Consider the following 14,532-nt stretch of genomic DNA (forward strand, 5'->3'; position numbering starts at 1 on the left):
TACGAGGGGCTTCTTTCAATTTCCGTCTACCAAATCCACTCACAAGGCTTTGGTTGGCTATAATAGAAGACACTTGCCCAAGGTGCCATGCAGGGGAACTGAACCCGGAACCATGTGGTTCGTAAGCAAGCTGCTTACCACACAGCCACTCCTACGCCTATATGTTGCTTAGCAACATTTCTTCCAGTTCTTTACATTTTTAATTCAGATGCAACTGAAAATAACTTTACCTTTCATGTTTTCAGAGTTGATAAAGTTAGTACCAGTTATGTACTGAGGTCGATGTAATTAACTAGCCCCTTCTCCTAAAATTTCAGGCCTTATGCCTACATTAGAAAGAATTTAATAACAGCCAATTTAATATGACTACGAAGTAGATAGTTCAAAAATTTATTGAAGTTGCTTATCTTATTTTAAATGTTTCTTGCTTCTGAAATCGAATAATTCAAATGTCGAATATTTACTTCAAAATAACAGTGAAATAAATGAAATTATATTTATGATCATATATATAGTAAGAGGAAAATATTAGACAAGAGCTATTATTACTTTGCAGTGGCAAAAACAGGGGAGAACATGCAACATGTTTCCCTCTATTGAAGCTCGCTCAGGGTCCTCGGCAGTCATCGTAATTTTCCAAATCATTAGTGATCAAATCGCAAACTGAACATACAGAAATATATATTCATTGTTCTATGGTAAGAAAGTTATTAAAAATTTTAATAATTCTTAAACTGCACTCACAAGTTAATTAACATTTAAGGTGAAAATATACTCAATATTTAGAACATTAATATTTCAAAGTTAAGTCAGATATCTGATAAAATAAGACTATTATCTGACAGCAGATACTTACCGGTTTGTCTCCTTTTTCTAAATACATATCGATTGCAGGTAATTGGTCAAGCAAATTCATTATTCTTGCTGCAGAAAGTGATACTTCTGTTACATCTGGGAGTAATGTAGCATGTTGTCCAATTATTAACATCACAATAACTATGACACATAATATTCTGAAAATTAATGAATACATAATTAAGATGGTAATCGATAAAGTCTCTACAAAGGTTTAATAGATGATATAGACAAACATTCCATATAGCATACCATGATAAATTGATACAGAAAAGAATACAATTTCCGATCAGAAAATACATAACAAAATTTCACATCATTTTCATTCTTTGCTTACCAATGGCAGAGATTAGCAAAATGCCCTTCAGAAACTAGAAACTATATTTTTGTGACTTTGTTTTTAAATATTTAAGTGATATTATTAGTTACTGTTCTTCTCTTACAAGTTCAAAGTGTAAAACTAATAACTGAGGGAGTAAAAAAAGAAATTTGATAAGCCATAACACTTTTGAAGGTTTTAAGTTTCTTTTTTTTCTTTTACTTGTTTCAATCATTAGACTGTGGCCATGCCGGGACACTACCTTGAAGAATTTTTAGTTGAATGAATCTATCCCAGGACTTATTTGTTTTAAAGCCTGTTACTTATTCTATTCATCTCTTTTGCCAAACCACTAAGTTATGGGGGCATAAACACACCAGTTGATAAACAGTGGTGAGGGACAAACACAGACATAAAGACACACATACACACACACACACACATGACAGACTTCTTTCAGTTTCTTTCTACCAAATCCACTCACAAGACTTTGGTTGGCCTGACACTATAGTAGAAGACACTTGCCCAAGGTACTGTGCAGTGGAACTGAACCCAGAACCATGTGATTGTGAAGCAAGCTTCTTACCACACAGCCACAGAGACAATTCTGTGAGTTATGACATTTCCTAAACAGATATGTCTTTATAAAGAGGTAATGAGTGGACATGCATATTTTGAGGGATATTGCTTTTTCTTCTGTACTTTATCTAACCATCAACTAGCCGCAAACACATTGCTTAAATGCCAATTAGAATTAGCCATGTGACACAAATGGATAGACCAATTTGCATATTATGCATATTAAGCTGAAAATTTCAATAGGTAGTAACTGTATGCTTGGAGAATTTATACAAAGAAATAATGTTCTTAACAGTTAAAAAATTGAAACTGATCTGTTGCATGCGGGTCATAAATCAGAAATATGCACAAAAGCAGCCTTTGATAATCAAAATTATAGAAATGTCAGAGGATGCAAAAGAGCCAGAGAATATAATTCTAAACAAAATTCTAAAACACGTACATAGTCACGCACACACATGTTTATGTATGTTTTCATAAATATTTGTGTGTGTGTGTGTGTGTGTGTTATATGTATGTAAACATGCAAGATTCACTGGGGCATTACCAAAACAGTCCTTCAATACACAATACTACAAGCACTGAAGTAAAGGAATTTGCCTCCTATTAAAAAAATAAAGTGAGGTCCTCCCACCTTGTAGATATTGATCACATGACCAATATCCTCCATAAATCCCAAAAGTAAGCTAATTAACACCTTCAAAAGCTTATTGTTGGTAGTTAATGCATCCTCAATGCTATTAATTTCAACATATTAGACATCTTATCAATGGAATTGTATTGTTGCAATTATTAAGTCATTCCATGGTATTGAAGATAAAGATCACTGGCAGCTTTTCCCAATTTGATATCAGCACATTGAAACTGTTCCTTCTGAAAACTTGGACTTCCATAAGCAATTCACTTCAATTAGCAACCTGCATATTAAGATGTGATGAACACTAAGAAGTCATTCCTACTGGGTCAAAACAGAGTGTGAGCCATCACTTGACCTCTCCGTGAAGAGCTATGACAGCATGGATTTGAAAAATCTCATGGAATGTTCATCATTGATACTTCAAGAGCGTTAACTTCACCATTACCTTCAGTTTAACTTTGATAAGTTTCAGCCAGTATAGGCCCAGGCCACACCTAACTTAATAGCACCACCAGTTTACGCAGAGATAATGGCCTGACAATCTCACACAATAATTTTGTCCATCAAGCTCTTCCTAAATTGATCTAAGCCATAATAGATTTATGAAGGGCTTATGAAGAACTTGTGAAGGCTTAAATATGAGTATTAGTACCAACCTAATAACAGCTAACATATAAGATCTTAAGACTGGTAAATTACCCTTGTATGAAGGTACACAGAGGTTCTATATACATCTGCAAAAACTCCAATCACTATTTATACTGTTTTGTATATGTTATAAAACATTTGGCTTATTCTCAGATTGGCAAATTTTTGAATGATCAACCCCCTTTTATAGCGACACACTAGCCAAGTGCAGCCTCATTAAGAAGTTAGTGTACATGGATGATACTCACAATGCCACAACTCAGCACAGAGTTAAGCAAAGGAAAGCTGGTTCAATCCAGTGCTCAACCAATACTTATTTTATCTACCCAGAAAGGATGAAATCAAAAGATGACCTTGGCGGGATTTGAGCTTAAAACATAAAGCCAGTAAAACTGCCACTAAGCATTTTGTCCAACATGCTAACAATTCTGTCAACTGACAGCCTTTGTTGAAACTCTTAAAAGAATCTATTTCCCATAAAATTTAATGATGGTGGGAAATGACTGATGTTAAAATTTAAGTTTACTTCTTACTTGAATACTTCCACGTAGTCCATATAACATTTTGAGATCAATACACTTCCAACATAGAAATTACATGCGTAATATAGATAAATCATAGCTTGAGATACGGCAAAAGTTATTCCAGTTTTATAAGCTGATTTCATGTTCTCTCTGAAAAAAAATAGTGAAAAAGAGAGATAGACAAATACATAATGTGAACTTTACAATCTTGTACATTCTATCTGGAAATATCTTGTATGCCAAAATATTTTAATTATTTTGTTACATCTGCTGGTGTTTGGCAAACTCCTAAGATGCTAACTTATTGTAGCAGTTGCAAGAGAAATACCTAGCCAAGGATAAACCTCTGTACCTGGCTTTCGTTGACATGGAGAAAGCCTTTGACAGGGTCCCCCGATCCCTTATCTGGTGGTCAATGAGGAAACTTGGGATAGAAGAATGGCTAGTGAGAGCTGTGCGAGCCATGTACAGAGATGCGGCCAGTAAGGTGAGGGTTGGAAATGAGTACAGCAATGAATTCCGGGTAGAGGTAGGGGTCCACCAAGGTTCCGTCCTCAGCCCCCTATTATTTACCATAGTCCTCCAGGCAATCACAGAGGAGTTCAAGACAGGTTGCCCCTGGGAGCTCCTCTATGCTGATGACCTTGCCCTAATTGCGGAGTCACTATCAGAACTAGAGGAGAAGTTTCAGGTGTGGAAGCAAGGTCTAGAATTGAAGGGCCTTAGAGTCAACCTAGCTAAAACCAAAATCCTAATAAGTAGGAAGGTAGATAAAACACAAACCCCTTCAGGTAGATGGCCCTGCTCAGTATGTAGAAAAGGAGTAGGTAGTAACTCTATAAGATGTACCCGGTGCAAGCTATGGACACATAAGAGGTGCAGCAACATCAAAGGCAGGTTAACTAGCAAGTTAGTTTTTGTTTGTGGCAGATGTTCAGGTGCAATAAAGACTGCAAACAAACAGGAAACAACTTCTATCTCATTCCAGGGTGAAAAACTAGAGGTAGTCGATAGCTTCCGCTATCTGGGCGACCAAGTTAGTAGTGGGGGTGGGTGCGCTGAAAGTGTAGCTGCTAGAATAAGAATAGCCTGGGCAAAGTTTAGAGAGCTCTTGCCCCTGCTGGCGACAAAGGGACTCTCACTCAGAGTAAAAGGCAGACTGTATGACGCATGCGTACGAACAACCATGCTACATGGCAGTGAAACATGGGCTGTAACTGCTGAGGACATACGTAAGCTCGCAAGGAATGAAGCCAGTATGCTCCGTTGGATGTGTAATGTCAATGTGAATACCCGTCAGAGTGTAAGTATCTTGAGAGAAAAGCTGAACATTAGAAGCATCAGTTGTGGCGTGCAAGAGAGACGATTGCGCTAGTATGGACATGTGGTGAGAATGGAGGAGGATAGCTGCGTGAAAAAGTGCCACACCCTAACAGTTGAGGGAACCCGTGGAAGAGGTAGGCCCAGGAAGACCTGGGCTGAGGTGGTGAGGCAAGACCTTCATACATTGGGCCTCACCGAGGCGATGACTACGGACCGAGACCTTTGGAAATGGGCTGTGCGTGAGAAGACCCGGCAAGCCAAGTAAGATCGTTGCCAGTGCCCCTGGACTGGTTCTTGTGCGGGTGGCACATGAGATGCACCATTTTGAGCGTGGCCGTTGCCAGTACCGCCTGACTGGCTCCTGTAGGATTTTCGAGCGAGATCGTTGCCAGTGCCCCTGGACTGGCTTGTGCGGGTGGCACATAAAAGACACCATTTCGAGCGTGGCCGTTTTCGTGCGGGTGACACGTAAAAGCACCCACTACACTCTCTGAGTGGTTGGCGTTAGGAAGGGCATCCAGCTGTAGAAACTCTGCCAAATCAGACTGGAGCCTGGTGTTGCCATCCGGTTTCACCAGTCCTCAGTCAAATCGTCCAACCCATGCTAGCATGGAAAGCGGACGTTAAACGATGATGATGATGATGATGATGCAAAGAAATTAGCCTGGCAGAAAAATTTCCCCAAGATATTTACAACAGCCAAACTTTTTTTTAATATGAGTTGTAAGTGGAAGGAATTTATTCAGTTGGAATCAAAACTGGAATGTAAATTCGGTTTACAATTAACCTACCACCACTCTACAACCTTTGTGCTTCGCTTACCATATTCTTGACTTAACTTCATTACAATTAAGGTTACAATGTAAATGACTTGCATTCCTTTATTTAAGGTTTGAAAGCTAAAACAAAATATCGCTAGCATTCTTTATTTACTATGCACAATGTTTCTTAGAGGTAAATGACATTCACACAAACTTTTTCTGAAATATTCTGTTCAAATATAGATTAAAGAAATAAGCTTGATTCAGAGATGCTCAGACCTACACTTACTCTATAGATACTTAAGTTGTGAGTTATAAATTCATGAATAACAACACCTTTAATTTTCTTTAAAAGCCAATCTATTTCCTGACTAGAATTTTAGTCCAGAATTAATACAAAATGGAAAAAAAAACTTTTATTGATCTTACTTGCTGCTAGAATATAATTTACTCAAACATTTTTCATAAAACATCTTCTCAAGAGACAATGACAATACGGTTTTGATATTATGAAATACTTCTGATGATAGCTATAATGAAAAGAAATAAAGAAATTTAAAACAATTTAGAAACAGGTGTGGTTGTGTAGTTTGTGTAGGAAGAAGTTTGCTTCTCAACCACGTGGTTCTGGGTTCAGACCTACTGCATAGCACCCCTTGGGCAAGTGTGTGTGTGTGTGTGTGTCTTTGTGTATGCGTTTGTCCCCCCAGCACCGCTTGACAACTGGTGTTAATATGTTTACGTCCCTATAACTTAGCAGTTCAGCAAATAAAAACGGTATAAGAACCAAGCTTTACAAATAAAATAAGTACTGAGATCAATGCGTTCGACCAAAATTCTTCAAGGCAGTGCCCCAGCATGGCCACAATCTAATGACTGAAGAAAAAGATAAAAGATAAAACAGGGCCAGGAATATTGGGGAATGAAGTAGTCGATTTAATCAATCTAGTGTCGCTGCAGCTGCTGCTGCTGCTGCAGTTGATGTTATGGGTGCTGTGTTGGTAGTGGAGTGGCTTTATGTTGTCTTAGTTTTTGTTATGTACAGAAGACCCTGGAATGGTTGGTGTTACAATATGTGTCGCACCTGAGCCACCTATCCTCCACTATAGCATGTATTTCATAAGGTTGATGATCTTGTCTGGGTTTGACTATTGTATGTGGAACAGGATTTCTATATGAATTTCCAACCGGTTTTCCTTATGATATCACCTCATACAGAAGGTAATGTTCCCTATCTCTTAGACAACTCAATCTCCTAACTACCAGAGGTTAAATTCTTGCAGCCTATCCAGTTCCTTCACCTTTACCATTTGCCAGTCCATTTATGCTAGAATGGACTGGTAATTTTCTCACTCTTCACAGGACAGAAGACAACCTCGGCATGAGAGCTTTTCAAAGGAACATCATTTTCACATTTATTCCATATCATCCATTTGATGTGACAAAGTCTACGAAGCTCCATATTTCTCTTTGGTATTAGCCAGCTTTTGGGGTACAGCTAGTACATCCTTCATGCCACCTTGCCATGTGAGCTTTTTTTTTTCCTTTCTTTCTCAGCTATCCAATTCTTGAGAAACTTGTTGAACTATTCTTGAGTCCTTTGCAAAGAAGCAATTCTTTGCAGTGCTTTTGCTGTTTTACAAGTTGCTTCTGTTGATTCTAGTGGATGTGGCATTGGAGGCAATTGTTGGTGTTAATGTTAGATGCAATTGCCCTCCACCCCAACTCATTGTCTTGTTACTACTACGAGATCGTATTGATAATAAAATTGTTGTTGCTGCTGCTATTGTTTCTGCTGCTGTGCCTACTGTCAGGAGTGACAGTATTGCTATTGCTTATGGTTTTCATTTAGAATTTTGAACTCGTGGAAGAGAGCTATTGCTTTGGTGTTAGAAAGGGGGAGGCTTTTCTCCTCCACCAGATAGAGTTGAAAATGGAACGACCAGTCCAAAATGGAATGATCAGATCAAAAGTTCACTTTAACAAGATTCTGAGCAAACAAACAACAATTCTTTTCAAAATTACAACACAAAGCAAATTACTTCTAGCTTTGGCAACAACAATATCAACATCACAGCAACAATAACAAAATAATAATTATTATTATATTGTTCTCCCCCCTCTCTCATACACATGAACACACACATGTACATACACACATAGATAGATAGATAGATAATGAGGCTAGTGAAAGTAGTAGAGGTGGAAAGTGGAAGGCTTCCACCTTCCACCTCTACTACTTTCACTAGCCTCATTATTAACCCTAGCCCTGAATTTTATTTTCTCTTCCCATTACTCTCTAAATACCCAGCAACCCCTCTTTCTAATACACTTATTTCTCCACAAAATCATTCCATCTTTAAATTCCATTCTATCAACACCTCAAATGTAAAATTCTTCCCTGAAGATGGAGGCTGGTGTTATCCGCTGATGGAATCAATTTACAATCATTATTTTTGACCACCAAGCTCCCCAAAACAGCTTTTGGACTCGTAAAACTCTTATTCAACTCCTTTAATTCCGGATATCATTTCTATTCTCTTTAAGTCAAACATTTTTATATGTAAACATATGCGCATTTTTTGTATTAGATGTATTTAATATTTTCTGTATATCGACTTGCCTAACTTGCATGTCCTTACATTTACTCCTATAAAAAATATATGTATATAATGTATGTCATCATCATCATCATCATCATAGTTTAACGTCCATTTTCCATGCTGGCAAGGGTTGGATGGTTCGACTAGGGTCTGGGAAGCCAGGAGGCTTCACCAGGCCCCAATCTGATCTGGCAGTGTTTCAACAGCTGGATGCCCCTCCTAACACCAACCACTCCGAGAATGTAGTGGGTGCTTTTTACGTGCCACTGGCACAAAGGGCCAGAAGAGCTGGCATCGACCACAATCGGATGGTGCTTTTTACGTGCCACCAGCACAAAAGCCAGTTAATGTGGCACTGGCATCGGCCACGTTCGGATGGTGCTTTTTTACTTGACTCAGTAGGTCTCCTCAAACACGGCATAACACCCTACAATCCAAGGTACTTTTGAGTGGGCTGGTTATGCAACACTGGTGTAGGCTACAGCTGTGAACTCACTTTATTTGCCAGGTCTTCTCAGTCACGGCATACCTCCAGAGGTCTCGGTCTTTTGTCATTGCCTCTGTGAGGCCCAATGTTCAAAGGTCATGCTTCACCACCTCATCCCATGTCTGCCTTACACTGGGTACATCTTATGGAATTTCTACCTACACCTTTTCTACAGATCGAGCAGAGCCACTTACCTGAAGTGGTGCGTGATGTGTTCGCCTTCCTACTTACTAGAACTTTGGTCTTTGCAACATTGACTCTAAGGCCCTTCCATTCTAAACCTTACTTCCAAATCTGAAATTTCTTCTCTAGTTCTGGTAGTGATTCTGTTATGAGGGCCAGATCATCAGCATAGAGGAGCTCCCAGGGGCAACCTGTCTTGAATTCCTGTTATTGCCTGGAGAACTATGATGAATAAGAGGGGCTGAGGGCTGATCCTTGGTGGACCCTACTTCTACCTGGAATTCTTCACTATACTCATTTCCAATCCTAACCCTACTGATGGCACCCCTGTATAGGGCCTGTACAGCCCTTATTAACCATTCGTCAATGCCCCGTTTCCACATCGCCCACTAGATAAGGGATCGGAGGACCCTGTCAAAGGCTTTCTCCAAGTCTACAAAAGCCAAATATAGGGGTTTATCTTTGGCTAGGTATTTCTCCTGCAGTTGCCGTACCAAGAATATAGCATTAGTGGTGCTTATATATGTATGTGTGTGTGTGTGTGTATGTATGTATGTATGTATGCAACGGGCTCCCATCTACTATATTCACTCAAAAGGAACTGGTTAACCTAGGGCTATAGTAGAAGATGTTTGTTTGGGACTGAACCTGAACCCTTGTGATTGTGAAGTGAACTTTTTAACCTCACAAGTGATTGCTCCAAGAAATAAAAAGATAAATTTAACGTAATTCGCCCCTTTAAAAATTTTTCTTTTTCTTTACTCTTAATTTATGCATATCCCAATTTTAAGGTGAAGAAACCTTTTTATCTAAACATCAAAGCAGCAAATCATTGATGAACATAAACATTTACTATGCCCCAACTCTCTCTCTCTCTCTCTCTCTCACACACACAGACTTATACCCAAGAAAATACAAATTAGTAAATTCGTTATAATTCCCCTCTTAAAATTTTTTTAGCATTTATTTTCTCATCTCTTAATTTGTTCTTTACTTCTAAAAGCTCTAAGAAAACACCCATTTAGCAACGATGTGCTCCAAAACCTTGAATTTATCCACCTTCCCTCTTCCTTTCTCTCTCTCTCTCTCTCTCTCTCTCTCTCTCTCTCTCTCTCTCTCTTTATATATACACACACACATATATATATGTGTGTGTGTGTGTGAAAGTAGGGGTGAGTGTATGTGTGCACAGGGTACCAAAAAAATCTGCATATACACTTTAACAACTGATAGTTCACTTAATTTTCATTTTTTTTTTTTTAGATATGACCCGTTACAAATGATGAAGAGAGCCAGACTAAAGGAAATTTGTCCTAAAGTGCAACTGGAAGTTCAGAAATGCAGCGGAAATACAAAGAGAGTGTTTCAAAGGGACCCACTTACACGATTACCAAACCTGTAATGCAAGGCCAAGTAAGGTGTTGTGTGGAGTGGTTCATCAGGCAGAAATGATGGGAAAAGGGAGTTGGTTTCTGGAGACAGATGAGTCATAAGTTCTTTACGAATCAGTCAGCTAAATGGCAACTGGTTTGGCAAATGTATAAGGCCCTGCTAAGAGAGCAATTTAATACGGTAGATGACATTGGTAGGGATGCAGGAAAGAGAATTGAAGATGTTGACAATGTTGTGTGGAAGATGGTGAGGCATGGATAGGCATAGAAATGGGATCTGGAGCAAAGAGAGTCCCAAAATCTTGATTGCAGCTACATAGACAACAGATATAGAGGAATTGAGAGTAAGCGATGGCACGTTTGATGTGGTAGGGATGGGAGGAAGGAAAATCGAGGCAGGGGTACAAGTCGGTAGGTTTGAGGAAGGCAGAAGTGATAGAGTGATATAATAGGTTAATGGAGACTGAGATATCTAAATAGTTAACAGAGGTGTCAGAGACGGGTGAATTCAAGGGACTGATAAAAAAAGAAAACGAATGAAATTAAGTTATTCAGATGTTTACGGGAGAGTGAAGCTGTGACGATACAATTGTCTATATAACAACCTTATAGCTCTGGGGTCTGGTGAACTCCAAGAAGATTTGATCCTCAACATAGCTGACAAAGAAGTTGGCAAGGTTAGAGCCTATTCTAACTCCCATAGCAACCTGGTAGACCTCGCCCACAAATGTGAAACAGCTGAGATTTAGTACAAGTTCAATGAGGCAGAGAAGTATAGGTGTATTAGATTCGAGGATGGTACGACTGTTGAGGAAGCACTGGAGTGATAGGAAACTATCATTATGAGGAATAATGATAGTATAGAGAAATTTCATATCCATGGTAAAGAGAAGCTGAGAAGGACCAGGAGAAAAAGAAAAGGAATTGAAGATACAAAAAGTATGGTTAGTATTGTAGATGTGGGATGAGAAGAGAGCAACTAAGAGGAAAAGGATGAGACCCAAATACTTGGAAATAAGTTCTGTAGGGCAGTTGTGTATGCTGAGACGATGGGACAGCCAGGGTTATTGTGTTTATGAATTGTGGAATGGAAATAGATGGTAGAGGTGTGAGAAATTTGGACAATGAAGTGGGTAGCGGTAGGAAGACCACAAAAGAAGAGATGGTTGTGGATATGTGCTACTGACGGGAAGGGTGGGGTTGGAGGGTAAGGGGCAACAAAATGTGGAGTTGCAAGGCTGTCTGAATGCCCTCTCCATGTAGAGTTTAGTGCCCCACACCATAACTGGTCCATCCTTGTCGTCTGGTTATATGACGATACATATATACATTTATACATGTATATGTACATATATGTGCGTGTGTATGCATATGTGTGTGTGTGTGTGATAGGTAGGTAGGTAGGTAAGTAGGTAGGTAGGTAGGTAGGTAGGTAGGTAGGTAGGTATCAGCTCGGAAGAACCTCTAACATGCAGTTAATATTTCTTAAACCAACGAAAAGGAATTTGTAAAATATTACTCACATTTATTGCTTCCTCCATCAACTCAGATTTCTGACTTAGTGTGTCGGTAAACATTTTCTGTTCAAGTGTAGAAGCTAGTACCATAACCGGGACAAAAGCGAAAACAAGTAACGCTAAGCGCCATTCATATATAAAACAACAAATCACTGCTGTTAGCATATGTCCAAGAATCTGTACAGACAGTCCAATCTTTACTCCACTAGCCTGCCTCGTAAAAATAAAGAGCAATCTTTGGAAGGATGCAGTGTAATTTAGTTAGTGACCATGTCACAGTGTGTACGACAAAAATGTATGCACCAAATAACACTGTGTAATATGATTTTTGTCCTTGGATAGCAACTGTTGTATCCTATTTGCTTACTTCGAGAATGTATGAAAAATGGCCACTATTTCCTTCAAACTTTGTTCTGTTACATTTATTCAAACCCCAAAGAATCCCTCTCAGCAGATGGTTTTGATGCTCCCCCACTATTCCTGCTCATGATCAGAGATGCACGTATTGTCTACCACTAAGGGACATGCTCAAGTGGTTAAGGTTAGGCAACTGACAAGGAAATATGTGGTATTGAGCAGAATATTTGCTACTAGCAGTATAGCCTGGCTTTGCCCGGGATTAAGTTAGGATTATTAAGCTAATCAAATTCTTTATTTCAAACCAAACTAAGTAACATCGATGTCAAATTTGGGCAGAATCAGTGTCGCAACGGGAGCGCATGGGTTGGGAGTTTGATCGGCAGAGGTGATCAGGTTACACATGCCAGCCCTTTGAAAACACCACCCCATCATCTAACCCCTTTTTGCCCATGGGTTGGGAACCCTTCCAGCAAGGAAAATAAAATGCCCAAAAGGGCTCCCAATTCTCTGTGTCAGAAGCGGTTATGTTCAGATCACAACTAAGTCTTAAGTATATATATATATATATATGGGCAACAAACACATACACACACACACACACACACACACATACATACATACACATACGTACATACACCAATTGCATACGTATTTTTTGTACGCATACATGTTCGTATGTGTGTGTGTGTGTGTGTTGCCCGTATATCAACAAAACACTTTTTTCCTTGATGGAAAAAAAACAACAAAAGTCTTAACAAAAACTTACTCGTCACTAGAAAGGGACTCAACTCCTGTTTGTAAACAATTGTGATTTCTCGACTTGAAAATTGTTAAAAGTTTTGGTTGAAAATTTATTTTTACTACTATTCGCTGGTGCCTCTGGGAAAAATATGTGGACGTGCATAAATTACATTCACATACACACACACACACATCCTACCTTTTATATATACAGATAGTGATATTTCTGCATCAGCAACTCAGCCCTAAATCTATCTGAAGTGTAATGGAAAATAGGTCAATTTCAAAACATTGATATCCACAGGTCACAAAAGCAAAGTTCTAAGGGAATAGTAGTCATTTCTTTTGATTTCTAGATAGAAGCAAATAGGAAATAACGCTTATTGACCAAAGACAAAAAAAATAATTAAAATTTTGTTACACAGTAAAATGCATGTTTAAATGAAGTTAACAGTTTTTGTGCTTTTGACGCTGAACTTGCTTTAGTTTCAGTATCAATATGCAGTCTCTGATCAAATTATTTGCCTGTCAATTACAACTCCGAAATTATAATAGTTTTAGCCAGGCTAACAACATTCTGAGGAATTATTTGTTGTTTCAGGAAGATGACAACTAAGCAACAAATTTACTTCATAGATTACTTCATATCATTGAGTTCTAAAAGGAAGATTTCCAATGAATACATAGTCATAGTCTAATGCAAAATCAGGATTTTTCAGACAATTATTCTGTTATCCTTACCAAAACAATAATATTTTTGTTTGTTGTGCTATTTATGTTTGATTTTTTTAGGTGGCTAAAACTAGCCGATAATAACAACATATAAATCCTTGGAAACTGTGGTTCAAAAACTTTAATAATTTAAAATATCTGAAAAGATCTGCAAGCCTGAGAAAAGTAATTGGATTTACAAATGAAGAAAAAAAAAACATGTTTTAATTAGAATTTGTACTTACCCCTTTTACTCGTGCAGAATCAACTGTTAATCGTGTACACAACAGTCCGGTAGTATTATTTTTATCATCAAACCATGACATTTCCTAACAAAATAGATTCAGATGTATCAAATTCAACATAGAATTCTTAATTACACTCATATATACATAACAGATAACATGTTAAACACACATGCTCGATGAATCAATCAATCAATATGTAATTGTATTTATATATATATATATATATATATATATATATATATATATGTAGTGAAACTAACACCTCGATCGCCATTACATACGAAACTACCTATCGCCATTAGATACAAAACTACTATCGCCATTACATACAATCTTCTCATTTAAATATAAACAAGTGCGGGCGTAGCGGAAAACACATTCCTTGCCATCACGTGACTGATTATTATTCGAAGCGGCAACTTCTTCGAAACGTTCCCGCCAGAACGCAAACTGACCAATCACGGCCCCTAATAAGGTCACGTGATAGAGTATTTTTTATGGTGAGCCTTCCATCAACTATAAAATGCTTTAATTCGGCGGCCAAATTCGTCTCGGTTCAGTTTCTCTATAGAGACTGTTCCGTGTACCACACAGCAGCAGCAGTTCCAGCTACGACTCCATCAACCGCTTCGTCTAACGATGACC

The 14,532-nt window shown here is 38.4% G+C and overlaps 1 protein-coding gene across 1 annotated transcript in view; it reads right to left on the bottom strand.

The window, feature by feature from the left end:
- The window catches only part of LOC106876319 (phosphatidylcholine translocator ABCB4-like), an 87,324-nt gene that overhangs the window by 15,991 nt on the left and 56,801 nt on the right, over window positions 1-14,532 (bottom strand). Inside the window, exons 19-23 of the mRNA XM_089347744.1 lie at window positions 13,885-13,968; window positions 11,834-12,037; window positions 6,076-6,176; window positions 3,572-3,712; window positions 857-1,013 (exon numbers count right to left, since the gene is read on the bottom strand). Coding sequence (XP_089203870.1) covers window positions 857-1,013; window positions 3,572-3,712; window positions 6,076-6,176; window positions 11,834-12,037; window positions 13,885-13,968 — 687 coding nt within the window. The remainder of the gene's footprint in view (window positions 1-856; window positions 1,014-3,571; window positions 3,713-6,075; window positions 6,177-11,833; window positions 12,038-13,884; window positions 13,969-14,532) is intronic.

Source organism: Octopus bimaculoides, chromosome 1 (genome assembly GCF_046866305.1).
Source record: "Octopus bimaculoides isolate indiv1 chromosome 1, ASM4686630v1, whole genome shotgun sequence".
Lineage (NCBI taxonomy): Eukaryota > Metazoa > Mollusca > Cephalopoda > Octopoda > Octopodidae > Octopus > Octopus bimaculoides.